General features: G+C 39.0%; 2 protein-coding genes across 8 annotated transcripts in view; one reads left to right on the top strand and one right to left on the bottom strand.

The window, feature by feature from the left end:
• Window positions 1–27,575, top strand: part of IFT140 (intraflagellar transport 140) — an 80,671-nt gene that overhangs the window by 35,761 nt on the left and 17,335 nt on the right. The gene's annotated exons all lie outside the window — the stretch shown is intronic.
• Window positions 218–27,263, bottom strand: TMEM204 (transmembrane protein 204). Of its 2 annotated transcripts, none has more exons than XM_040574436.1 (3): window positions 25,229–27,263; window positions 13,729–13,879; window positions 218–2,453 (listed from the first exon to the last, which is right to left on the bottom strand). In XM_040574436.1, the coding sequence occupies exons 1-3, from the start codon at window positions 25,391–25,393 to the stop codon at window positions 2,209–2,211; spliced, it is 561 nt and encodes a 186-aa protein (XP_040430370.1). In that variant the 5' UTR covers window positions 25,394–27,263; the 3' UTR covers window positions 218–2,208. The 2 variants fall into 2 exon arrangements, with proteins under 2 accessions (XP_040430370.1, XP_040430369.1); XM_040574435.1 differs by having other exon boundaries at window positions 13,729–13,884; window positions 25,229–27,192.

Genomic DNA, 27,575 nt, shown 5'->3' on the forward strand with positions numbered 1-27,575 from the left:
TTCTGATCCTCCTAATTTAATCGTTTTATTTGATTTCATTTTCTCTTTCATTTTCAGAAAGATGAAATATCTTTATCTTAGATACATTTACTGTATACTCATTCTTTGTCTACAACACATTGTAAACTATATCGATCCTTTTTTACTAAATGGGGAGAATGAATAACTTTATAATGTGTCTAGAAAAAAATCCCACGTTATCACTAGAAGAGAATGAACATTCACAACTTTATTTATACATCTAAAATAATCACAGTAATACCAAGTATTACAAATTTATTGACCACATAGATGATTTTTAAATTTAAATGTACATTATTATAATACGGATATTGCAATATTAGAAGAAATAATATAATGTCTTTTAAATATTCCAATAGTTTAATTTTAAAAAACCCTGCAATTAATCATAGCATGTTGTTTCTAGAAAAGATAGAGCTTTTCCAGAAAGTAATGCAGGCAAATGAATACAAGTTTTAGTTGGTTTTTACAAACCTACTGTTAGAAGAAACTCTTTGTCAGCATTGATGTATTCTATACTGATAGTCTAGAACAATACAATTGTTCCGGAGCATCAGTCTCTGCAGAGTGTTGCTGACTTTGAACATGATGCAGAGTAGCAATTGGAGTTGAGTTTCTTATTGCATCAGAACTGAGTTTGAGAACAGAACTCAAGAGCCAGCTTGATTATCACATTTTAAGTGTGGCAGAGTATGATGGAAATAATAGTAAAGAAGAGAAGCAGTGTACTCAGCTGGGAGCAACACAAAAATCCTAAACAATTTGTGACTTTCACAGCTCGTGTTCACAGCTCAGTCCTTCAAATCTGTCGGTAATTGTACTCAGAGGAGCACCTGTAGACAGCTTTTAAACATCAGCCATTGTATGTAGTTCCTGTATCTTAAGGATTTTTGCAGAATGGTTTTTGAGCTGTTGGCTTCTCTTCCTGAAAGTTGCATGTGCAAGCCTTGCGAGCCTTTGGGTTTGTCAAGGTCAGGCTAATAAACATGTCTAATTCTGAAAGTGCTAATTATTTTCATTTTGCTATTATATGAAGTGACTAGGCAGGTCTTTTACCTTATCGCAAAGTCCTGTATTTGTCTTATTTTCCAGTTTGGGTGCTTGAGTGGCAGGTAGTCTCCCAACATTCTGTGATTCTCCGAGCATTGTTAGGCAGAGCTGGTTTCCTAACATAGCACTCTAGTCTAGAAATGGCGTGTCAAATGTTAAAGCAAGCTGGGAAGAAATTTATTTGGGCTGAAATACCAGTTCTTAGTAATAATTTCCAGTAAAGTAAATTATTAGTATCTATGATTATTAGGGAGTCCAGGTAGCCACCTTTTGTAGATATTTGCCCACAGTATAACACCGAAGTAGATTTTCAGCACCATGTGTGGCCTGTTTTAGCTGCATACCCTTTTAATTTTTAAAGGCATTTCTATCTAGATACAGAAAAAATGTCATAGAAAATCCAGAGTTGGAAGGGACCTATGAGGATCATCGAGTCCAACTCCTATAGGATAAACGCAAACCTCTCTCTTAGGATACAAAAGCAGTATCTAATAACATGGAGGTTAATTCTGCAGTCCCTTACTTTACAATTAGAATGGTTAGAGTTGTGGTTTTTGCTTTGTGCTGTATCTTGAAAGCAGGTGTTGCAGTTGGTGAGAAGTTCCTTGAAGAAGGGTGGGTGAATGGGATAGAAGACTATAAAGAGCCAAGAAATTTAGACAGCTGTTAAAAATCGTCACTTATTCTACAGTGAGTTTTCTGCTTTCTCAGGTTGCCTGTTAACTCCAAAGTGACTGATTGTCACGGGTCTCCCATAGGTTTTTATACCATTAAGGGAGCAAGATAACTTTATCCAGACAGAAAATGTTAGGTTGCCTCTTTTCTATTGTCTTATTGCATACACTGTCTGCTACAGCTGAACCCTGCTGACATGTAGCTGTGATGCTGTCAGGATTCTGACAATCCAATATTCTGTGCTGTACAGCAGATGAAGAGGGCAATATAATATATATAAAATTATGTGTTTTATACATATGTATATAGATGGAGCCCATCCAAATAATAATTGAGGGCCTCTGCCCACAAGAGTGAGCTTTGTGATGTCCTTCAACCCTTACTTTTAAATTATAGCATATATTTATAGAAAACACCAATACAGATCTCCTTGGAGATCTTCCCTGTTTCAAGTCCATGCTTTCAGCATGGTGACTCGACATAGTCATTTTCCAGGCCACGGCGAAACCGAGCCGTCAGGGTACGGCTAATGACAATGACCCGTGGTGCCATGCAGTCCTCACGCCTATGAAGGATGTTCCATATGAGGATGGCAGCTGCCAGTGTGGCCAAAAGACAGGCTCCGATGTTCAGGTAACAAGACCACGAGAGGTTGGTGTACGGTCCGATGCGGTAGAAAGTCACCAATCCAATAACCAGAACAAAACCTGCAAAAAGTGTGAGAATTTTTTTAACGGGTTGCTCTTGAATTCCTGTAGTGGCAAAGCAACACAACCCCAATGTTCATGAATCTGTAAAGCCTTTCCCTTCTTATTACAATGTGCTGTATGTGTTCTTCAACACATGTAAACATGATGGTATATGCGAAGACTGGATACCTAAAAAGCAGTCTTAATGATTAGTTTACACCTGTTGACTCTGGTTTAAATTTCTTACTCCCACCTTATTCCTGCTTTGCTGGAGTTCAAGTTACATCCCCTCCCCCCCCAGTTCTCTTGTCCTACACAAATATCCTCTTTCTTCTTCCTGTCGCCTTCACAGAAAACAGGTATACTAATGATAACGATTTTTTTGTTTGTTTAGAATATAGTGCATTTATCCTCAAATTTTGAAATGTTTATTTAAGGCAAGCCAATACAGTCAAATACAAAAATGAATAGCTGAATGTGTGTTCACAGAATGAAGGGGAGGAAAGAAGGTGAAATAAATGGGACCTAACGGTCCTAATTTCTCTATGCTGGAGAAGTGTTATGAGGGGATAAACCAGGCTTTCAAGTTCTTTAGAAAAAGACTAATAATACAGCGAAGATGAAAGATGCAAGTTGGAAGTGAAATACATATAGGAGGAAAAAAAAATCAGTCATCACTCAAATAGGCATGACACTTACTATTCTGAGTGTCATTGTGAAATCTGAATATCTGTTATAAATGGATATAACATGAGTATTAATTTGGGAAACGGCTGGCATTGTTGGTGTTCTCATGTCTACCTAGATGGTAGTTTCTACCTCAGTTGCTTGCTACACCTTCTCCTAAAGTCGTGTGGTCCCACAGATGGCATATACCAGAGATGACTCGAAGTAAGGCATTTCTCCTGAAGGATATATGAGAAAATAGATTCTTACATTAGGAACAGGTCTTTACTGCTATTTTTCCAATCTATAATAGCATTTCCTGTGAAGGAAGACTAACTATGGATGAGTTTTAAGTTGTTAAGTTAGTTTTAAGGACAGCAATTGAGATAATTCCTTGATTTTTTTTATTTTTTTTTTCAGTAAGGTTCTCTGAGGCATCATGAATTCTAGCAGTTATTTAATTGTTCATTTTTAACTAAACTGAACAAGTTTCATATGGGACAATTGTAGCTACATGGAACGCAGTTACAGAAATCACTGACTTGTCCAATAATTGTTAGCTCTCCAAGGAGAGTCTGTGGGCTTTTTGGATTCCCTGTGAAAATGTATGAGAACTGGAAAAGAGAAGGCCATTTTAACTTTAGCTGTGTTGGAGATGGGGGCTTAATTAATAATTAATACATGGGTCCTCTAGTATTTGTAAGTATACAAGTTGGAAAGTTGCTTCTTGGTTCCTTTTTGATAAAATACTGAGTTATGGTTGGGGTAGAAAAAATTGTGAAGTGCTTGACAAGCTTAATTTTTTTTTTTTCCAGAAGTAACTGCTGGACAGCATGCTGTGTATCAGATTATGCATGCTTGTTTCTTTTTTTTTTTTAAATCTCGGTTTCTTGAAGCCAGACATGTTACCGACATCCTTGGACTGTAGAAGGTATATCATCTGTCTTTGAAGGTGTCAGTTTTTCTGAATATTCATGGGCTTTGTCATCTCATTATGTGAAAGTGGAAGCGTTCTTTCCTTCATGCAGTGAAAATCCTCACTGAAGCTTATATGTTAGGGCATTCACAGAATGCTACTTTTGTATCCGAAGCTACAGTTAGTTGTGCTCTTCCTTTTCTGTGAAGTTTCCTTGAACTGCTTTTGAATTACTAATGACTTTGCTGTTTGGTGTTATCTGGGTCTTGTACGACTTTTCCTTTATTGTTAACAGTCATGGCGTATAAGAAGGTAGTGACAGCTGCGAAACAAAACTGTTGTGACTTGTGTCCAGTGCAGTCCATTCAACACTGCGTTCTTCCTCTTGAGTTCAATTTCTCCTTAGGCACATAGTTGAGGGGACAGGTGAAGATCAGATTCTGTATTTGTGGAACACCAACACCAGTTGCTCTTCTACAGGTTGTAATCCACTTTTCAAAGGATGATATATACCATTTGTCTCATATAGACAGGAAGCTGAGAGAAAGGGAGGTTGGTTGTACTTCCTATGGCCAAGTTGTAGACCTGTTTCTTTTCCTGCTGGTTTAAAATCCTTAGAGGAAGGAGGGTATTGAGGTACTAAACAAAAGACTCCTCTTACTGAAGAATCTGCCTGGCGCATGGCAGATGTTTGCCATCAGTTTTCCTCTTGAGTTTTCATTTCAGTTCACCTTTCACAGGGGATTCCCCCAAAAGTTAAGTATTTAAAAACAAAACAAGGTAATGCAAATCACATAGCCTGTCAGATGCACTGGCTAGACTTGAAATAGCTTAATTCACATTCATTTTTAAAGATAGAGTTCAATTTAATACTACTACTTAAGGAGGAAGGAGCTTTGAAGCCATGCTGTGTGCATCAGTGGCCACTTACAAATACCTCTAAGGACCAGTTATACTTGTTAATAACAGTCCACTGTATGCTATCATGCAGTATTTGTTGCATGCTTTCTTGGCAGCAGGAGCTAGGTTCGAGATCACCAGTTACATAGAGTAACCCTGATACGCAGTGCCTTTCAGCTTAATGCCCAGTTATTGATTTGCAGCTGCTGCCTTCCCCACTTCAGGTTTACAGGTATTTACTGGTACATCTAAATTAGGGAAATCATGGATGATCAGCACTTCCAGTTTCCTTACTGGAAGTCACATCTTCTTGTGCAAGCCTGCTGGGAAAAAATGTTAGGGTTCCTGGTGTGTGTGAGCTGTACTCCCTTGGGCACGAGTTTTCCCCATTCTTTGCTCACTTAGTTGAGGCAAGCAGCAGTCTATGCACACTCCTTTATGGCACTACAGAGGTAGATAAATGCTACAGGCATCCTTTCAAGATCTGAACTTTTTTTTCCCCAAACACCTTTTTATTTCTTTCTTATGTATCACTTACAGCAATTGCTGTCCTAAATGACAGCACATCTCTGTGCTAGATGGGCCAACCTCATGAACATCCTTCCATCTGATGGAGAAATTACCCACTAGAAAAAAGGACTAAGGTTTACTTACAGGCCCCCCAAAAAAACTATTTATGCTAGCAAGACTATTTCCCTTCACAGGCCTTTTTCCTCAACCCTAGATCAGATGGTCAGCCAATGGTGCAACAGGCTTCCTCTTCTCTTGCAGTTTTGTGCCAGTGCCTGAGCAGGAGGGAATTGGGAGATAATCAGTTTCAGAGCTCCCTGACTTGGCAGATACCAGGAGTGAGTCAGTCACTGGGGCTCTTGAGTGAAAAACATAGTCTGTATTCTAACTTTGCCACAGGCTAGACAGGAACTGACATTTAAGAGAGAGAAAGCATGACTGAGGTGGGAGAGTTGGAAGCACATTACTCCAGAGTGTTTCCACAATTAATCAGGGAAAGTAGATTTTTATTTTGTTGGGTCTCTTATATAGCTGTATCCAAGAAGTGCTCTGTTTTGCCAGATTGCTGGCTAAAACCTTACAAATAATTACGTGAATACCATGTGATCACAAATCCTAGGGCATTGAAGCAATAGTAACCAGTTTCTGTATTGAAAGAGAATGAAACTGAAGTTTGACTAACATTTTATTTTTACTAACGCAACCATAACAAAGTATTTTCATGGGGTTGTTATCTTCTGCTTTGTGTACTGCCTTCACTGCGCTAGTTATTAGCGTAGCTTTGACAACATTTTAATTTGTTGCCTTGAATATTTCTGAATGTTCACTCAGTGTATCACTTGCGAAAATTTGGTGTAGGTAAAATGGTTCTGGAATTCAGCTCCTACTGGTGGTTGTGTGATATGGGTATAACACAGTTGTTAATGTAAATATGCCAATGCAGAATTTGGCACTGTATTGAGAAAGGCTTATTTTTATTGGCAGGCTTTTAACCATGCACTAAGAATAGCTTCTCTGTCTCCCTGATTGCAGTGACTAAAGTGATTGCACTGATTTTCACTTCAGATAAATATTCGTAATATTGAACACAGTGTCTGAATTAAATTTCAACGTTCCAATAAAATACCTGGAGGAAAACAGTTATTGCCTTCCCAGACTATTTCCCATAGGTAACTTCTACTAAAAATAACCAGAAAATTGCTCTACTCGCCATAAATCTTTTTTCTCTTAATTCATGATATACTTTTATTCCCCTCTACAATTGCAGCATCTACTGTGTGATATGATTAAAGACACTTTTTAATCCGTTATAATCTTTTGTTCTATGAAGTATCTCAGTATTGAAAAAGGGAGGGGAGGAAAAAGTGAGTCATGGATTGCAAAGGACTTTTCCTATTGGAAAGCAGTTAAAATACCTGTTGGAACAGTGTCACTTCTTGGTATTTATTTTAAGAGTTGTAGATAGGAAACATTTCTTTAATACTCAGTTCAGTTATGAGAATATTAATTTTCTTCTAGGTCAATTTCATTTCTGTTGGGTAGCCGTGACAGGACTTCTAGATACATGCATGGCTGAATTTCCCTGTATTAATTTAATTGGAAAGAAACGTATGTCAATCAGTTTCAGGTCACTTACTGTGTATTGTCTAAAGTCTGCACAGAGGCCAGATCTCTACGAAAAATCCTGATGAGATTACTTAAAGTACTTTATTTTCCCACAGAGCTGCTGTTTATCTCTGGTTGTTTCCCATCGGTAGCAAAACAAGCCTGAACGGGGGGGCTTTTCCGCTGGGGAAGGAAACAGATAACAAATTCACTAGGAAGACTTTTGGTTGGGACAGTATTTGACTGTGTTGGAGGGGGTGGGTTTAGGAGAATGTTGCTTTTTGAACTTACATTTTAGGTCTGTGTACTGAATTTCCTGTTCGACTGTAGCTGGCTGTAAGCCAACTACAGGTTTTTAATATTTTACAAGAACTTTCTTAGTCACTTTCTACTTGTGATATTTTTTTTCCAAACACACCTTGATTTGCATAGATCTTATTACGACACTGATACTGCAGTCTTAGAAATCTCCGTTGGTTTTGGGGGGGATTGGTAGAAAGTCTGTATCAGGAACAGTGTTAATTTGCCTCAGGAAGTACAATCTTATCCCCTAGCTCCCTGCTATTGCCAGAGAGCACACAGCAGGCTAATTTACCTGGATGAAAAAGCCAGCTTAGTAGGTCAGTGCAAGAAGGGTTTATAATCCTTTTCTTTACAGCTTGTCCCATAGGATGACTTTCTCTGCCAGGAGGAGGGAGAAGGAAAGTAGAGCAGCCAGTCTGTTGTTCACATTTTACAAACGACCCTTGTGCTGTAAAAACAGTGAACAGGGAGGGGAATGCTTAACTCCCTTCTCTACATACCCGTAACTTTTACAGGGAATGGTTTAGCTGCTGGGAATTGCAAGCTTAGATAAGCTGCTTGTAGAAGTTCAGTTTTATTTATCAAAGTGAGGTAGATTCCCAAAGTTCAGTTGCTGTAGGAATCAATGTAAATAATTAATCAGTTAATACCTTTTCCTGAATCAGCTTGGTACAAAAGAGTTGTTAGAGTGTGAGGCAGCTGCAGTGCTTCTGTGATACTTCTGTGCTCTTCATAGTACCAGCCTGAAAGCTGTAGACGTATGCTCGTTTTGGTTTACAATGTCCCAAGGACTTGAGTAGACTTTGAATTTTTATTTGGATATTGTTGAGTACAATAAAAGCTCCAAAGGATCTTGGTTAAATGTAACATCTCTTAGAATTAAACAAGTTATGAGTAACAAAGCTTCTCAGGGGCAATTATGGTGTTCTTTTGAATTTGTCAGTTCGTCTTTGTAACCTCGTAAGGTTGAGAGACTTGTAAGAGAAAGATTTCCACTAACAAAGTAGAAATCATCTAAAGGAGGTGCAGACCACTGTTTAACAAGTGTAGGTCTACTGACAGTGAACTTTCTTTTCTTAGTTACATTTTGGAGATTTACATAAAAATAATGCCAGTCCTTGAACTGAACGTTGAAAAGCATTCCCTATGAAGTAGACATAATTTCTGTTGGCCTTCTGCTTAAATAAGGATAAATGTGCAGGCTTGCAGACCAAAAGTTAGCTGCAAAGACTGTTTGGCACCTGTGAAGCAGTGGCAGTTTGAGTCAATGGAAGTTCTGCTTTTGGTCTAAGTAGATCGTGTATCAGACACAGGCAAGAGCTCTTGTCAGCTGGAGAAAGAAATGGAGAAAAGAAAACTGCAGAGAGAAGCAGTCATTGACAAGTGATCCTCCTAGAAATGTTAGTGATGGTGATCTGTCGTTAAGGATGAGCTGTTTTCATGCATTTTTCAAGAGCTCTGTCCTCTCCATCTTCTGAGGCATCAAAGGATAAACAGGAGTTTAACTTCGGCTCTAGCTAAATGACTCAAGTTGAAACTTCTTAGTAGACATCTTCATAAACAGTAAAATAAATACTTGAGTTGAACTTACTTCATATGCTTTTTTTCTGCATTACTGCATTATTTCTAACAGTCATGAAATGCATTCCTTATACTTGCATATTTATCGGTAATATATTATTACCATATTTTGAGTTAGAATGCGCCCTTGATGTTGAGATGTCGCAACAGATTGTCTGCTACTCAAATCTGTATTTAGACCTGAAGAATACAGGCGGGCCATTTTCCTGCTGCAGTTGAAGAGTTCAACACAATTCTTGTGAGGTACTGCCCTTCCTAGTTTGCTGGTTCAGCTGTTCATGTGAACCATCAGTCAAAGTAAGCAGGATAGTCTTCCATATTTAAAGATCTTTCATTTTGCAGATATATGAAAGCAAGATCACTTTGAGGTTTGCAGTCCACATAAAGAACATGCAAGTTTGGTGCTGAGGTAAAATAAGTGAGAAATAACAAAAGCATTTACCACAAATCAAACAGTCAAGTTCTTTCTTTTTGTTACGATTTTTAGGTTTAATATCATTTATTTGCTTCCTTTTCAGGAAGTGTTAGGCTGGAGCTCCATAGATCTCCTCATAAAACAGATCTGGCTTGAGGGTATTGTGAAGGAAAAAGGTGGAAGGAAGTAATACAGAAATCAGGATCACGTTGCTATCACAATTACAGTCAGCTATATTCTCCAATGGCTGCTTTGCTCTTCTGTTCTGCACTAAGATTTTCTGGACATCAACAGAGCTAAAGTTATAATACCCAGGAGGAAAGGAGAAAGTAAATAAGGTAAATGGTTTAAAGTGTTGTTGGTTTTAAGGCTTAATAGCACAGACATAAGAGTGTGTATGAACTCAGGTTTCCTGTGATCTGTTAGGGGTCTGGAGTGAAATACACCATCAGATGGAAAACACAGTAGGAGAAGTTGCAGTGCAAGGCTTGAAATTCAAAAGAGGTAAAATTGTAATTTATTTGGCTGTAAATGGCAAGCTCAGTAGGAACACAAAATGTTGTAATCTTCAGGATATTAGGTATAAAAGTAATTTAATGCTGAAAAGTAATTGGAAGGAATATTAACCATTATTATTCATCTTGGACTTCTAGAAACTAGGATGAGATCTAATGTATCCCAGACCTCCCCACCTGTTTCTAACATTTCCCTCTGAAGTCTAATATTCGCCGTTGTGCAAGATAGGAGACTTGGCTAGAATACATTAGGTCTGATCTAGTCTGGCAGGTTACTGCTTGCAGTAATTTAATGTTGTCTGAAGTGCTCTTTATTCCCTGTCCTGTTGGTATGGGTTTCCCTTTACAACTACTCATCAGCTCATCATCTTATATTCAGCACATTGAGTTTTTAACTGTTCCTTGGAGAAAAAAAGAAAAAACAGAAAATCGAAAAACCTCTAGAGAGAAATTTCTGAGCATTGACACAAAATTCCACATACAGCACTGGTTCCATTTTCACCACGTTGCTTTTCCAAAGCAAACAGTTTTCTTTCCTGTTAACTGGGAGGTGTGAGGTTGTGGAGCTTTGGAGCTGTGCGAATCCCATTGCTCTCCCAGGAGCAACACTGTTTGCTCTCTTCTTTCCTTCCTCTTTGCTTCCTGGGGCTTTTATCTTCTGTCAGAGGTCTGTCGTTTTTGAATGACTGTCAAACATTTGTGCACGTTGTAGAAGTGAAAAAGCAGGGGAGCCTGGAGTCATCACAAGCTCTTGTGGGATCAAACATGGTTGATTAGAACTTGTGATAGAGTTTGGAAGATGATACTTAGTACGCTTAGCTTTCTAAAACAGAAAGGACTTTTGTTCAGACTACAGGAAACTGTAATGAAACCCACACATTTGGAAGAGAAAAAAACAGGAGCTGGATGCCTGTTTTAAGTATGTGGCAGGATGACATCTGAAAGTGTAATAAATAGGAATCGCCCAGACAATACTCAAATATTTAATAAGATCCAAGTATGTACGTTCTATGATCTTGAAGGTCTTTAAAAACCTAGATTATTCTGTGATTTTATAATATTGTTCTTCTCACATAAATGATCTGTCTGCATTAAAATATAACCTCACGTACACTATGGCTTTATCCTTTAAAATACCATCCCTTCTCTGTTTTACTCAATGTGTAGGGAAAGCAGGCTTTTTAACAAGACCAAAATTCATTGAATTAAAGTTTGGTGAAAGCAGAGGGTCTTTCACAGAAACTTAAACTGTAGCTGCTTTACTGTTAAATGAGAGGTAGCTTGTTTAAGGAGAGTCAAATCAGCTCTTTGAACCAAGTGGCCTGAATGCTGAATGTGATCAGCCAGAATGCAGATTCCTGAGAAGTGGTGACAGAAGACTGCACTGTAATATAAATGAAGTAGGGTGGAGCTTCACAGTGATTTAACTTGAGCTGTTTCATGAACAAAGTGCTTTTAAATAATCCGTTGTTCTCTTCTGATGCTTTACTGTACTTTGAAAATGGATGGGAGATTACCATCTTGGAATGGGGGCTCAAAAGTGAAGTGTTACCTGTGGCTTACAGGATAAGAGGCAGGCAACTTTCTTCCACTTCATTAAAAAAAAAATCATGGCATCCTAGATGTAGCAGCAGTTATTCATCAGAGATACAGAAATGTTGGACTTGCTCACAATTTTCACATTTTGTCTGGTATCAGACAAATAACATATTAACCATTATGTACAAAATGCTGTTGTGTGGGGTAAATCTGAGGGATTTGTTTGATGCGGCTGATTTTTTGGCCAATTTGAGTGGCCTGACATTCCAAAGCACATCTTTCTTTCTGAAAGAGGAAAAAGCCTCTTCTGTCAGTGCAAGCTGTACTCTGAACCCTCTGTCCTGTGAGGACAGACCCTTACTTACTGAGGGCAGTCACAGTTCACACACCACTGTCCTGGCAAATTAGAGAGGTTTCAAAGAAGTCAACTTTATACTGGGATAAGGGCAGATATTGTGACTACCTTTTTTTTTTTTTTTTCTTTTTTCAAAATACCTATCCCTAGTGCTGGTAGTTCTGGATGTCTGTAAGGAGTTTGTTTTAACATAAAATTCTCATAAAGCTAATGAGATGTAAAATTGATGCTGTATTACTGACTGCAGGGCAGAAAACCATCTGGTGACAGCAAAGGAGAGCATGCCATAACTGTAAAGTATGGGGGAGAGCTAACCACCGAAGTCATTGCATCATTTCTGCAGATGGGAGAGCTTTGATTCGTGCGGCATGACGTCTTTCTTTGTAGCTGTCATGAGCTGCCAGATCCATCTCCTCACACCTTTTGAACACAGACAAGCAGATGAACTTCTTGATTCAACAGCTTCTTCAGCCATTCTCATTAGTGTTTTGCTAATCATTCTGACTCTGGCTTTCTTCCCTTCTCCCCTCCCAGCACTGGGGATTTCAAGGTTCAGCTTGCATAACAGGTAATAGCAGGCATTTCCTTCTCCTGTGTCGGGATATCCTGGCGCCCTTCAGTCTCTCTCTGACTGTGTTTAAAACAGACTTCAGCACAGGAAAAAAAAAAGTCTAAAATTAGCAGCCTTGATAGAATAAAGGCACAGGGCTGTCCACTGTGCTGTTTGTCAATGAAACAACAAATCTAAACAGGGCCAGAATGCATTTCCTCTGTGAAAAACAGACATGTTGAGTTTGGGGGAGGATGGGAGGGAGGGAAGAGTAAAGCCAGCATTGCACCTGAAGATCAAGGAGAGCTGTGCAAAAGGTATCCAGAATTGTAAAAGTCCATAGTATACATGAGACCGTAGGGAGGCTTTATTATGGTGAGGCTACGTATCTGGCTTTTGGTTTTACTGAACTGATGCCTGGGGGTCTTGCTGCACCTGGAATCTGGATCGGATGCTTTGAGAGTTACAGAACCTGTGTTACACCAGTCTTCTCTTATTTGAAGTTCAGGTTCATCCTTAACGGGTGGTTATTGCTGTGGGAACCATATTTAAATAACCTGGACTAGCTTCTGGTCTTGCAGCAGGGTAAACTGGGGATCTCAGATTTATATCATTGTAAATATTCAATGGTTTTAAAATTCAATTTTGACTTTTAAAAAGTGTTACTTAATTATAACCTGTTAGTTACATTGATAACAATGTGTGTTTTAAATATGATCTTGTAAAAGAGTCTGAGTGTTACACTCCATTAATGACAGTTTCATACGTGGATAGTTTATAGGATTGGACTTGGTATAATAAATACTGAGTGACTTTATGTAATAAAGATTCTTGCCACTGCTCTCAATAGGATATTGTGATAAAACCATTTCCTCCTTTCCTCACTCATTTCTGTATAGTCCTTGTCTACCAGAATTACTGTGGGGAGTTTTATTTATGACTGTCACTGTTGCAAGTTGACTCCAACTTTCTTTGCTAGATTGTAAGAGATATCTCTATCAAAATCCAGCTGATCATGACTGAGTAGAATTCAGTTACCTGAAAGCAAATAATAGTGTTTCAGGAAAACTCCTGAAATTTGTTCTGCCATTCTGCTACGTTTTCAAACAGCTGCTTGTTCTGCTAACCTATGGGATTACGCTGCATTGATTTCATTTCTTTTAGGCTTGTGTTCCTGGTTTCAGAGGAAATAATAATGGCTTGTTTTTCTAGGCTGGCAGAAGACTCATTCTGATATTTCCAACATAAAAGCTTCTATTCATGTATTGCAGAATCACATGGGGAGAGCTTTTAAGAGACAATAAGCTTACTTTTAGATTTAGGCCTTTTTGCTATGCTTTATCACTTGAAAGATTTTTGAAGTAAGAAACTCATTTCTTCCTGGATTTAATAGGGATGAAGTGTTTTTTCCATCAGAAAAAAAAAAAAGTGTACTTACTGGCAAGCTGGAACACAGCAGCTATGGCCTCCTCCCACCACTGGGTATCCTGTGATATGATGGGTACCTCCACTAGACCCAGGACGAAGATGAGCTGGCCAGCAGTCAGAGCAACAGTAGCAATGAGGTTACAGGCACGCATCATGTCAAACTGCACTAGGGAAACATAAGAAGGAAGTCTACAGTTAAAATGATTAAAAAAAAAAAAATAAAGGGGAGCAGGGAGGCGGTGTTTAAAATCCTGGCTAAGCAGGTATGTAAAATGTATTCCACAGAAGATGTTTCTCAAATAGTATTCCCACTCCTGGCAATCCCTTACTCTTAACTGCATTTCCTGTGGTCTGATTAGGAACAGATTTTCTTTAGGATGTGCTGAATCTTTTCTTTAGTTAAACGGTACCCTATAACTGTTTTGCTCTGAAGCAACAATCTCATATGAAGCAGGTAACTAATTTTGAAGAACAGCCTCCCAAAAGCATTTGGTTTCTGCCCTGTGAAGATTCTACATGTAATTAGTAGCCAGAATTGTTTAGGGCAGGAACTGTCCTTTTGTTCTGCATTTGTATGGCACTGATTGAAATGGAACCTTTGTTCATGGTTTGGGTTTTCAAGGCTCTAAGAGAATCATACCCCAGAAAAAAAAAATCTGTAACACTTGAAATTTTTCACCTAGTCCAACTGGATTGTCCTTAAACATTTTGTGGACTACCGCAAACTTATTGCTGGTTTAAGAGATGCTGATAATAGAACTTCATATAGAGAATTGTTAACTTTTCCTTCTTTTAACACTTACAAATCTTTTGGACACACTGCAAAGACCCTTGTATGTTACACCCCCTGTGTAACAAAGGAGAGGTTTACAGTGAAAGATGTCAATGCTTGACAGTTCCAAATGAGGTGTTCTTGTGCCATTTATATGTAAAAGAAGTTACATGACTTCATATATTTATACATATTAAATATAAAGAACAAATGCAGAAATAGTTATAGACATAAATACCTCGAGTCTTGGATAGAAACCTGATTCAGCTGGGTGCTGAATCGAATATATTCATTGCAAAGTTTGGTACTTTTAGTCAGGCTTTTTTTCCTACTTTTCCTGTTAACCTGGTGGATGTCCTGTTTTCATCCTTTTCCTTCCTCTCTAGCAAAAGGTAGGTTTTGTAAATATCATTGTGCCAGTTCAACATCTCTTGCTAATATGTTGTTACTATTCTGAAACAGAAGCAGCTCGATGTGTAAGTCGTGTTAGAAAAGGAAAGGCTCAAGACATGAATTTTCATGTGATTTTTCAAAAGCAACTTAACTGTTTATGATTGAATTTAGGTGCGCTAACCACCAGAATTTTATTTTCTGGAGAATTGTAAACAAAAATTACTTGTCAGTTAGATAGCTTTGCCTAGGGACTTTTTTATTTTGGCAGCAGGATTTGTGGATTTCAGTGTCCCCAAACCTCACAATGCATTTTTTCTTTTTACAGAATGTCTTGGTGATGTCTTTGTTCCTATTGCCCATTGCTGTGAATTAATGCTTTGTAAAATTTGTTGCACTAGCTTGTTCGTGGTAAGGTAGGCATATTCCACCTTACATTTATTGGAACAGTCCATGACTGAGGAGCTGATACCTAAGAAAGCAGGCAGCAGTGGAGAAGGAGAGGAGGGTCTGGAGTCAAAGTTTAAATTTTGATCTCTTCTGTCGTTTGATTAAGACTTAATTCATGTTTGCCAAGTGCTTGGATATTTTCCCTCTTTGCCACCCTATTTCTTTAGCTAAGAACTGAAGTAAATTCCTGATCCTCTAAGGAGACTGCCAAGCAGTGTAAAAAACAAAACTTGATATCAACAAGAGTAAATTTCATATTGGTAATCATTCAGTCCAGTCTTACTGTTGTGAACCATATGAATTAGTTTAATCTTTTTCTCTTCATAGTTCATTTTTAGCTCCTAGTGTTGTAAGAAACAACTCATGATTTAATTAAGATACGTAGTCCGTTAAACGTTTTCATATTGAATAAAGTCTTAAGATGACAAAGGTGTTTTGTTTTTTTTCCTAGTGAGTTCATCTCTGACCAGAGAAGAGAATTATTTCACTCAAAATTAATTTGCTCAAAGTATCTTAACTTCCAAAGTTGCCCTTTGTAGCAGTAAATGATTCTAACTTTTGCCGTGTTCAACATTTATAGCTCATGGTGGTTGACTGTGAAATCGTGTTTGGAAGCCCACTGAGCTTTGTAAATATCAGCAAAATCTTGAGCATTAGGAGTATTCTTCTGCATTTCCACTTAAACGGATTTCTGTAATACTTCAAGGAGTGGTACTTTCTGAAGAGAAAATTGGTTACTTTTAAATGAGAAATATACTAGAAATAGCAGGCTTACAGCCATTATTATAAAAGTACTTGCATTTATTGACAGAGCTATCTATGGTGTCAGATACAAAAAATACTTGGTTCACAGCCATAGTGAATTCTGTTGCCTTTCTGCATGGTGTATGCATGCATTAGAAAACAAAGCAAACAAACAAATGGGGGGTTCTAAAGCTTATCACAGAAATACGTACTACTCATTGTCATAGAAACAGATTTCTGTCTTTACTGTTATCCATGTCTTCTTCTCAATGTAACGAGTGTAAATTCTCTTGCCCTTGCCATAGATATTTTTAGCGTGCTAAAAATAGCAAGTTTTGACTAACTCAACTGCCTTCAACAGAATTTGTTGTAATTTAGTCTTTAAATAATAGTTGGGTGATCACTGTCCTATTGCTGTTGGAGTGCATTGGATGTGTAACATCTTTTTTTTTTTTTTTGCATGAACTGCAGATTTAGGGATGCTTTTTCAACTAACATCCACTGCTGTTTGGAGATGCAGAAATACAACTAATATTTTAGATAGCTGTTGCTTTTAACCAAAATGGTCATACGTGGTCAAACATGGGAGGGGAGGGTGAAAGAGCGGGGAGGGCTAGTGACAAAATTAAGTGTGTAACTCTTAAAAGCTCCATTATTTTCTCAGTGGAACTTGCTGACTTGACTGAGTCTGGAACTGCCCCTCTAGTTTACTGTGCTTAATCATTGTAGCTTCGCATGTTGTCATCTCAGCACGTGATAATTCTGTTCTGTGCATGTGCAACCCTGAGCTGAGCTGCAAAATGAAACCCAGCTACCCACCCAGCCACTGCGCCATCCAAAAAGGTGGTAGTTGTGGAAAGCACCTATGACTGCGTTTTATTGAGGACAACCAAAAAAAGTGGACGATGCTGGTCAAGGAAGGGAATTAAGCATGCATATGAGAAGCATTTCTTCAGAGCCTGCACCCAAAGACTTGATTGAAAGATGTCAAACATGCTGAGGAAGGCAAGGCCACAAGGCTGTTTTCGCACTTGAGTGACTGGTCAATTCAGGAATAGATAGCTCTTATCTTTGAAAAAATTTGCTTTTATTGCATTTTTTTTGTAAGAGCTGTGAAATTTGGTGTTTTTCTGTGCGCCTTTAGTCTGCCTGTTGATATTTTAATTTTTATGTAAAGCAAAAATTCCTCAGTAGCCAACTGCAGCCCGTTCCAATGGGTTTTCTATAATTAGTATGAATGTAGAGTAGTCCATTTGACCGTGTCAAACATTCTGCTTCATTTACAGTAATTGTGATCCCACTACAGCCTCCCATGTCCATTACAAACTTTAGTTCTGCAGAATGATTTGTATTAGCCACCATATGTGAGAACGAGAAGTTCATAATGGTTGTGTGCACAATTACGGGTGGTATTTGTATTAACAATTAGCTTCCAGAATCTATCGTTTAAGACTGTCATGATGACATGGGTACTTTGGACGTACCACTTTTTTGTTTTGAACTCGTTGTTAATGTCACTTGTCTCCTGCAGTTGAACCATCGAAAGCATTTCCTATAGCTAGAAGTGGATGCTTCTAGTAGAACAGAACCGGACACCACAGGGGGTATTTCTCCCTGCCCTCCTTCACCTCCCTTAAATGTGATTTAGCTGTTGAGAAATGGAAGGGGATAGACACAGAATGGCTTCAACGCTCTCTGCAGCTGTTGTTAAACATTACAAAGTGTTACTCTCTGACTTCTTCCTTTTGGAAGCCCACCTGGATCCCAGTATGCTTTGAGAAGTAATTTAATTCATGGACAGGGATTCTAGCTGTGTTTCTTGTACAGCTGGGTAGTTAGGGGCACTGACTAATGAATTCTGCTTTGTTTAATACTGTTACCAATCAAGGGTCAAAACCCAAACTCTAAGGATGAGACCAATTCCAATTCCCCATTGCCTTGCTCATTTCCTTGACCAGAATTATCCATCTGGATTAAGAATGCTGATTTGACTTTATTTGCGAGCAGCAGTTTTGTTTTATGTTACACAGCACCAGGGTTATTTGTGCTTTGCAGAAGTAGGTTAGTCATATTGAAGAGTAATTTGCAGTGTTTTAGAATAATAAGAAGAATGATCTCATTGAAAAATCGTGTTATGCTAATTGCTGAAAGCATGAGGTTTTCTTCCCCTCTTCTGTCTGTGGGAATTCAAGCTTTTGACTGATTAAAGCACAACATATGAATGAAGGAAAATAAGCAGCCCAAGATAACTTAGTAGTTGTCTAAAACTTCCCCTGTGAAATAGCACTTTCAAAAATTTTAGTGCAAACCTCAGTACATCTTCTGTAACTTCCTAAGTTACCGGCCATGGAAAGAGACGGTGACCACAGTTTCACTCACTATGTGGGGAACAGTATTATATCTGAAGTTATTACCACAACTGCACAATTCGCTGCAGGAGATGACTCTGAGTGTGCTATTATCCTAGTCCTGTTTTCCGTGATTTTAAATGTAAAAATCTGTTTAAACTTTAGCTATTAGAAGTTCATTACGCATAGCTGAAGTATAGTGCCACCTTAGGCTGCTGCCGTCAGTGTATCCGTGTTTTAGGATATTCTTTTCTTGAGGAAATTTCCTTCTTATATCTAGTGATTTTATTTTTTTATATATATATACACACATATATATCATAGTGTTAAAATGGTTACTTTAGTTGCATTTAACTTCAGTTTTATTTTAATCTCAAAAATTACACTTTTTGGTATCTATTTAAAGATTATTTCAACTGACTAATACTTTTTATCCTTGTTTTTTTTTTTAAACATTATTCAGTTATTTTTCATTGTTAGTATAGAAAGGCAAACTTTATAGGATTTCTACTGGTGATCTCTTTTTTTATGGTTCTATGGTTTATTGATTATTCAGTGAGTCATTGACTATACATACTAAGATGTATCTGTCTTCATAAATCTTCAGTGTTTATGCATGTCTATTCTGGAAAGGAGGTTAAAGTCTGCCTTGCTCTTCTAAAATAGTTCTAGTTTTCTAATTAGGGATAGAACTATCAATGCTTCCTGTCCCTAAGCTGCTTCACTTCTTTTTGTAAGAGCCTGTTTTCAGTTGCTTGTAACTTTGCTAGCCTTCATCTTCTTGGGCTGGGTGTCTGCAGGCTGAGATCATATGCTGCTTCTGGTACAGTTTAATCTAAGTAGGCTAAGTAATTAGATTTTCTCAAATATAATCAAGACATTCTGAGTACGTGGTTTTCATCCGGAACTTGACGTTTTGTTAACGTGTTAGCCTGAGAAGGGATGCATCTCTTGCTGTTCCTAAAAAATTCACTCCAGTAGGTAGTCTTAGAAGTTTTAGTACACGTTTGCTTAACAGAACTGTAGCTGACAAATCCTCTGAAAGCTCAAGAGTGCTAGGCATATTCATCACATCATACCTCTGGTGAGCTCATAGCTGTCACAGAGCAGGGGATATGCCATAAAAAAATTGACTACGATCTTCTCATGTGTTCAGCCAAGCTTCTAGGAATCCACTACGTTACCAGGCACTGGAGCTGAGGGCAAAGAGTTAGTTCTTTTCAAGCTCTGAGTCCTCGCTGTGTGGGTCTGGTGAATTCCATTTCTTACTCCTGCACTACGTAAGCCATTTAAAAAGTAGCAGTCTGTTATGTCTAGGCTTTATATAAAGGTTTGAAGTCTGCGTATGATTCGAGTTAGGGTTAGCACTTGCTTCTGTATAGTGGTGGTGTTCTTCAGCCTTTCTGAGTTGATTTAAAAATCCATGTTATACGGACTTCAGAAATGCAAAGCCAAGCATCCAAACGTTAGGAAAAGCCAGCAGAGTACATGCTTGCATGAGTGGGATTATACTGTTTTTTCACGGGAGCTTTGATTCATTCAGTGCATGAAAGTGCAGCGCAAAAAAGCTGAAGGGGTGCTATGTAAACAGTCTCTCTCTTTGACTTCTGACTTGCTGCCTGTTACGCATGGTCTTGCAACAAAGCTGAATTCTGTGCTGGAGAACTTAGTTCTGTATTTTGTAAGAAACGCTTCTTTATCATTCTAAAAAATCTACCCAAATTTTTGGCAACTAATTTTGTGTTCCTCTTGTTTTGGATGTCAGCATTGTAACCAAAGGTCAGATGTGGATGAAGTCTCCACAGCTCACATGGAAATCAGCTGGAGCTGTGCCTTGAGTTTCAAGAGCACTATGAAAATGCAGAGTATCCTGTTGCTGGATGGATGTCTTGCAAATTAGAAGTCATTTATTTGACTTGGTTTCATCTTCTAGATATTTTTCTGAAGTGTGCAATTTATGATCTTGTGGTAAAAATGAAAAAAAAAATCTGTGGAAAATGGGAAAATGCCTTCTGCCTCATTTCCATCTGTTTTTTTCCCCACTTTCAAAATAATTTTAAAAAGGGGGGGGGGGAGGGGACCAAGTAGTTTGGCACAATTAAATGTTCTGATGTTGCAGTTGGACTTGATGACCTTTATAGCTCTCTTCCAACTGAACTCTTCTATGTGACAGTTTAGTGAAATCTTAGGTACATTCGAACTTTAGGATTGAGCTCATCTGAGCTTCAATTTCCTATTTGAATATTTAGTTTAACAGGTGTATAAATCTTTTTTTGGTGGAGAAAGGAAGCATTTCAGTTTTGGAGTGAAGGCATCTGCATCAACTATTTTCAACATAAATTATGTTTAAGTTATGGGGACTTTTCAAACAGAACATTAAGAATGCTTCTATATAATGATCAGTTCTAACAGACAAGGCTCTTACACAATTCGTGTTGAGATATTGGTTGAATACATGTTATGACAGTTTTGCACGGTTATAAACATCAATGGATTGGTTATAACCATTTGTGTTGGTGGCTGTAATAAATGTATTTAATGTGAAATGTTTGATAGCTCCTTAGCCACTTTCCCTCCTAAAGCTTTAAATGAATTCGAAGCCTCAATGGTGAGGGTAATGAAATAATGATTTCTCTGATATTTGTGAAACATGTGAAGATAACTGTATTGAAACATTAATTATCCTAAATTAGCCTGAATCCCAAGAAGTTTGTGAATGAATCAACCAAGAATGTGGCATCTCTGCCCACAGCAGGGAAGACTGGAAGTAGATGATCTTTAAGGTCCCTTCCAACCCAAGCCACTTTTATGATTCTATTAAGTTTCTAACCTTCTACAAAAAAAAAAAAGTATACAACATAGGAAAATCATGTTAAAATGAAGATTCACTCTAGGGAGAGTAGGCCTCTTAAAATTTACCTCCAGAAAGACTGCACATTGGCCTCCACTGTTACAATTTAGTGATTTCATTTATTTGAATGTTGATCATATTGCAGATGTTAGGAAGGGAAATCACAAGCCTGGAGCTGCCAGCTGTCTGAATGGACTGTATCTCTGTGTAACAGCCTCAGCAGCTTACCGGGCAGCCTTTGGCTATTTTTGTTCTCATGGTAGTTGTGTTCTCCCAGTGCAGTGTGCCTCCTTTCTTCATCTGTATATGTTGAAAAATTAATATGCATCTATAACACAGCTGCTGGACGCAGACTGGTTTCTGTACAGCCAAACTTCGGAGAAATTCCTAGTGGACAGTGGCATTCTCTAAATTGCTGTTGATGTGAACAACTGTCAGCTCATTGTTCCCACACAGAGCAGCATCCTGACTTAGTCACTGCATTTCATAATGCAAGTGTTTGCATAAATCATACATTGAGGCTGGACAGGTGTTTATATTTAGCCCTTACGGGAGTCACGTAGTCACTCGTGATACTGTGCCTCTCCCTGTCACTGGTTACTCTGTTTGTAAGGACTACAAGTATCTTACTCCTGGCATCTGTCTGTAGATGAAATGAGCATCCCACTGTTGGGATTTTCATTCAGTTCACCTGGAACCTTGAAGAACCAAGCAAGGTTGTAAATCATTTTAAACCCTTCCCTATTCCTGCAGTTCCACGCTGTTTGTAGTGTTCTTCAGATAAAAAGGAACAGAATGTGACTGCTAATGAATAAATCGGCTCCATCTGTCCACACAGTCTGTAGCACTGCAGGGCTTAAGGGCATAGCTGTACTGTGCAGCGTGGTTAAAAACATCTAAGCTGATTTCAAGTAATCTGGTGTGTTCACACAGTGCAATGCAGCGTTACCAGTCTGGTGTTGGGCCAGGATGTAGGTAATGGTGGCTGTGCAGGTCTGGTTTGCTCTGACAGCGTGTCACTAGTGCTGTAGCTACACATTCTCAGTACTTGAGTTAGCTTGAGTCTTCTGCAATGCTGCTGCTCTGTAGCATCTGTGCCTTCTAAGTGGGCACGGAGCTGAGTACTGGATTCCTGAGATATGCTGTCTGACATAAGTTCTTACTGTGTGCATGCTTCTACTACACTTATGAGGGATTAAGAAATGTAGACAAGAGCCAAACTGCGTAGCCTAATCTTCTGAATATTTGTAATATCTCTGGAACAATCTCTGTAACCTTTGGCAAGTTTCCTTGCCCTCACACAGATGACAGAAGTGTTAGGCTACCTGGCTAAGATTCCTTGGAGTGTTTTGAAGAGGGAACATGCCATCTGAGTTCTCAGTAAAAGCCTTTAGTTTTGCATCATCTAGTGGCTTGTCCATGTTAGAAAAACTTCGATTGGTATCCTCATTGGTAACCTCAGAGCCCCAGCTGGGCTCTGATTCTCAGCATAAACAACGATTTCAGATCTGACAGACTGGTGCCACTGAAAGGGAGCTCTCACCCATCAGCACACTTGCATCACTCGGCTTGTGCCAGGAGCAGTACTTGTTGGACTCGCAATACCACAGCTTAATCCAACAGAAAAATAACCAAGCAAAAACGCAAACACACTAAAAAATTCCACTCTAAACCTGGATGTTTCCTTGCTGTTAGCCATGTGAATAGCTTCACAGAAGCTTTTTAGTATCACAGACGGTTGAAGGAAGGGTGCAGGAACGTATGGCAAGAAGGGAGGTAAAGGAAGAAGTGGATAAAGGAAGGGGGGAGATCAGACCCTTCTGCCAGGAGCAGTAACGTTTTAGCTTGAATGGAGTTGAAGTACTTCCCCCTGCAATCTAAGTCACCCACATTTCTTTCATGTTGCGCTTTATTGAAATCATTCACACTGAGATGTTTAATTTCCATCTCATTTTATAGTATCACTGACTACTCTCCCTGGATTTCTTTTTTTCCTGTTTCTAATACAGTGTATATAACATAGTACAACATAGCTCTGTCCTCTGAAAAGGGGTTTTGCCAGTGATTTCGGTGGAAGAAAGAGCAGGCCCTTAAGTTGTATTCAGTGAAAAATAGGTTCTAAGAACATGCTTCTCTGCCAGTAATTGAGCCTACTTGCAGTAGCATATTTAGTTGACCATTATTTATGTAGTACCTGCACAGAAGTCATCAGTATATGGAAAAGCTAATTCTCAAGAATACTAAACCTCAACTCTTTGAGGACGGAATTCAAAAAGTTGTTCATATATATATGTATTTATATACATGCATACGTCATTATAACTGACAGATGAGGATTGCTATATATACATTACTTAAATAATATGTGATTTTGTATTAAAGAACTTATTTAAAATGGTGAAACCATGGCTGCAGAATTGGGCCCATACTAAGCGTACTATCCATGGAAACATGTCTTAATGTGTAACTGATTTTGTTTCCTCATTAGATTGTCATGGTACAGCTGTAGAGGTGAGATTTTCTTTTAAATGCTGTAGAGACTGAAAATTTGACTTGTGCTTACTCTTAGCTCTCAAATTAAATAGTGAATGGATGCTTGATGAAATGAGTCATTGGGTTTCAAAGTCCTTCTTTAACATTTTAAGAGCTTTTCTTAGTGTTAGTGTAATCATGTCCCCGAAAGAATTACCTGTAATTATTACTTTTAAATTTAAAAATTGTCTATCACATTTTGGTTCTATTTGACGTAAGAAATTGCTATATGCAAATTGCAAATAACTTGCTGTATGCAAAATTGCATACAATTTTGCTATGAAACTAGTTTTTCTATGCCTGTCTTTATAGTACCACCCATCTTTTGAACTGTGCATAGCAAGAAATACAAGTTTGCGGATTTAAAATGCTGCAGGAGCCAAATTCAATATGCAGGAGCTTATTCTAGCTGTTAGATAAAGACCACGTACTTTTAAATGTATGCATGTTTTTCAAGTTAGAACATGGCTTATAAATAATAATTGGGGCAGTGATTAGAGTAATGAAGTTACAGGTAGACGTCAAGGAATTTTTTGAACAGTCTAATCCTATTTGTGATGATTTGACATTATATAAGTTCTTTTAGTTAAGCTGAAAGTCAGGTTTAGGCATTTATAACAGTTTCTAGCATGTGTGAAAAAAGTTACTGCACTTTTTTTTGGAAAACATGATGTGGTGTGGGCCCACAGTAAAGCTTTTTTTTTTTTTGAAAATAAATTCCTCTTGTATTTTTGTTTAGTCTCCAGGGGGATATAAGAGACTTAAAGGAGGAACAGAGCATTTTGTTCTTTCTCTGCTTTTCAAACCATGAAAAAAAAAAAAATCACTTCCTTGAAGGATTCATTTAAAGCGTTGTTTGATTTGCCTGAATGAACAAATCCCAAGGCACTGCTGTGCTCAAAACCCCTGTCTGTTATCAGCTTGTTTAGATGCCTGCATAGAAGCCAGCTGCTGAAAGCACAGGCTTTCAGTAGAGAAAAGTTCTTGGACCAGTTAGCCACAGTTAAACCAAGGTGTCAGAGATGAACACAAGTATTCCATGCATAATTCTGCTCTAGTTTAATGAGAATAGGGTCACAGCCTTCACATCATGAATACAAGGGGCACTTTTTTTATTGCTCAACTTTGTAACTCTGCAAATTGGCTTACAGATTTGATCTTAACCAATTTTAAACGGCTCAGTTTAAGCTGTATGTATTCTTAAGATCCCACAAGTCTGAATTTGCAAATGAGAAATATGTCATGCCTAATGATTTTCATATGATTAATCTTAAGAGGTGTTTAGATGTTTAGAATCGGATGGTTAACATTGATTTCAGAGAGCTATGTGGATGTTCTGCTTAGGCTATAAATTCCTCATGACCTAGCACAACGTATCAATGACAATCTAGCAGAAGCAGAGAAGACAAGAAATTGAACTTACGTTTGACAGTGCTACGAGACTCCTGGAACCCAGCTGATTCTGAACCCCAGCCCAGGGCTTCACACTCGCGCTCCTCCCCTTGCCCATGCCTGGTGCTTGCACCTCCTTTGCTCTTTTCTGCCAGCCAGCACATCTTCCAGAGCCCCACGCTGCGCTTACGCCCATCTTCCAGGGTCTGGTACACCCAGTTAGGAGTAAAGGCAGCTGCGTTGTTAAGAATAAGTGAGACCAGGGCTACCAACACAGCTGTGGCTACCAGTTTCTGGACAGTCATATCTGACTGTCAGCTCACTGCCAGTCTCTATTTGCAGAAGACACAAGGTCTCAGTCAGCTCCAGCACATTGAAATTGGACTTGAAATGGAGACAGCTTCAATATGATGTTATGAATGGCTAGAGGACATCACCGTTCATTCTCAAAGTCAACTCCAGAGGTGTTTCTGATCAAGCAAATGAGAATTTTGTGAGGTAGATAGAATTCCATAAAATAAAAGAACACAAAGGAGCTTTTTCTAGGTTTCTCCGTCCTTCCCGGCTTTGGCTTATCCACCTTCTTGCACTTTGATAAGCAATGCCAGTCCTGTGATGAACTGGAAGATAGGGACTTCCATTCCTTGTGAGACAAAATTCCTTGTGAGGCAAATGGAGGAGGACTCCAGTCTTGAAGCAGAAGAGCCTGAACTGCTGCTGGGGTGAGGGAGGGAGGGCTGCTTGCCAGCAGCGTGCCTCAGCCCTCAAGAGCAACTGTGCGGAGTGCGGATTTCTCCGTGTCAAAGACCTCCAAAAGCCTTTTCCAGATGCAAACTTCAAAATATCCCTCGAACACTGACAAATGTCATTCTCAAATCGCAGCTGAACTCCACATGAATGCTTTCATCCCAAAGAACTGTGAAAGTTTGGTGTATCCTGAGGAATTTGCTCTGCTGTGTCCGTCTCTGAACCTCTGACTGCAAGTGGCAGGGACCAGAGAACGGGCTGCTGTGAGGAAAAGGTCTGCCGCCTCCCCCCCCCTTCCCCCCAGCTAAGAGGAAATGGCTGTTTTTGTGGCTGTTTTTGGTGAGCCTCAGGGCGTAGTCGGCTGCAACAAACAGAGTCGCTGCCACAGCAGTCAAACATTAACAGGATGTGTTTCCTGAAAGGAAAAGACTATGGAGACTTCTAAAGTTGTCCCTCCTCCCCTCAGAGCGTCCCCCTCCACGCCTCACTCCTCCCCTCAGCCGGCAGGGAGGCACAGCTGCTGTGGGGCGGGCCGTGCAGCGCAGATGCCGAGGAAACCATCGTTACAAAGAAGCAGAAATCCTGAGACTCGACTCGTGAAGCATTAGGACTGCAGAAATAGATTGAGGAGAGGGGTTTTGAAATGCTTTTTACCGAAAGCAAAACAATTTTGGAATTACTGTTGGCTGTCGAACGTCATGACAAAGTGGTGGTGGTGGTGGGTGCGCTTGGGTCCATCGTCCGCCCTGCAACCCTAGAATGGAACTTGGCAGATCAACAGAAAATCTAAAGTTTGGAGATTCTCAAACTGATAAACAATTTGTGGGTGTCTGAAAAAAGTCACAAGTGCCATGATGTGGATGGAGCTGAAAATTGCTGTATTGTGTTGTGACCGCAAGGCTGATGTGCCCCTGAGCACATCCTCGTTTGCTGTAGTCACTCATGGCTCTACAGTGGCTCTGAGAATGCTGTCTGAGCCCTTTTTCAGTGCGTGGGGGATAGAAGAGCTTCTGAGAGTTGCTTAATACAATGCCTGGGATCACAATCCAGTACAGAATTAACTGCTGTGTAACAAGCCAGGTCCACCAGCACTGGGTCTGTGTAAGTTGGTTTTGAAGTGGCAGCTAACTGTTCAATGTTTGAGTCAGCTCCCAGAGCTGTCCTGCTCTGCAGTGAGGAGCTGTGTGTGTACCCTGCAGCTGGCCAGGGACAAGGGAACATAGTCTTTAAGCTAAAAAAAAAAAAAAAAAAAACAAAAAAAAACACCATATAAGGTGTAACATTAAATAGTATATTGTAAAATGGTAGGACATTCTTGTCAACATTGTGGAGAAGGAGGAATCTAGGCGAGAAGAGAACCCAATTAACAAGGTGTATCTGCAGTCCACTGACTGCACCTGCCATTTTGACACAAAAGTTCACATTGCTGAAATTAAAATTAGAAGAAAATGAAATTAGAATAAAAACATTTAAATTTAAAGCAGTATTTGTCTTGTCAGCAAAGTTTCTTTACCCTTAGTCAGCAGATCACTTCTGACATGCAGACAAAGTGACTGGAAATTTTTTAGGAAGAAAACAGACTTGTTGCTGAGAGGAGTGGAAAATACTTCAATGAATTTCATACAACCCTA

Source organism: Cygnus olor, chromosome 15, assembly GCF_009769625.2.
Source record: "Cygnus olor isolate bCygOlo1 chromosome 15, bCygOlo1.pri.v2, whole genome shotgun sequence".
In the NCBI taxonomy this organism is placed as follows: Eukaryota; Metazoa; Chordata; class Aves; order Anseriformes; family Anatidae; genus Cygnus; species Cygnus olor.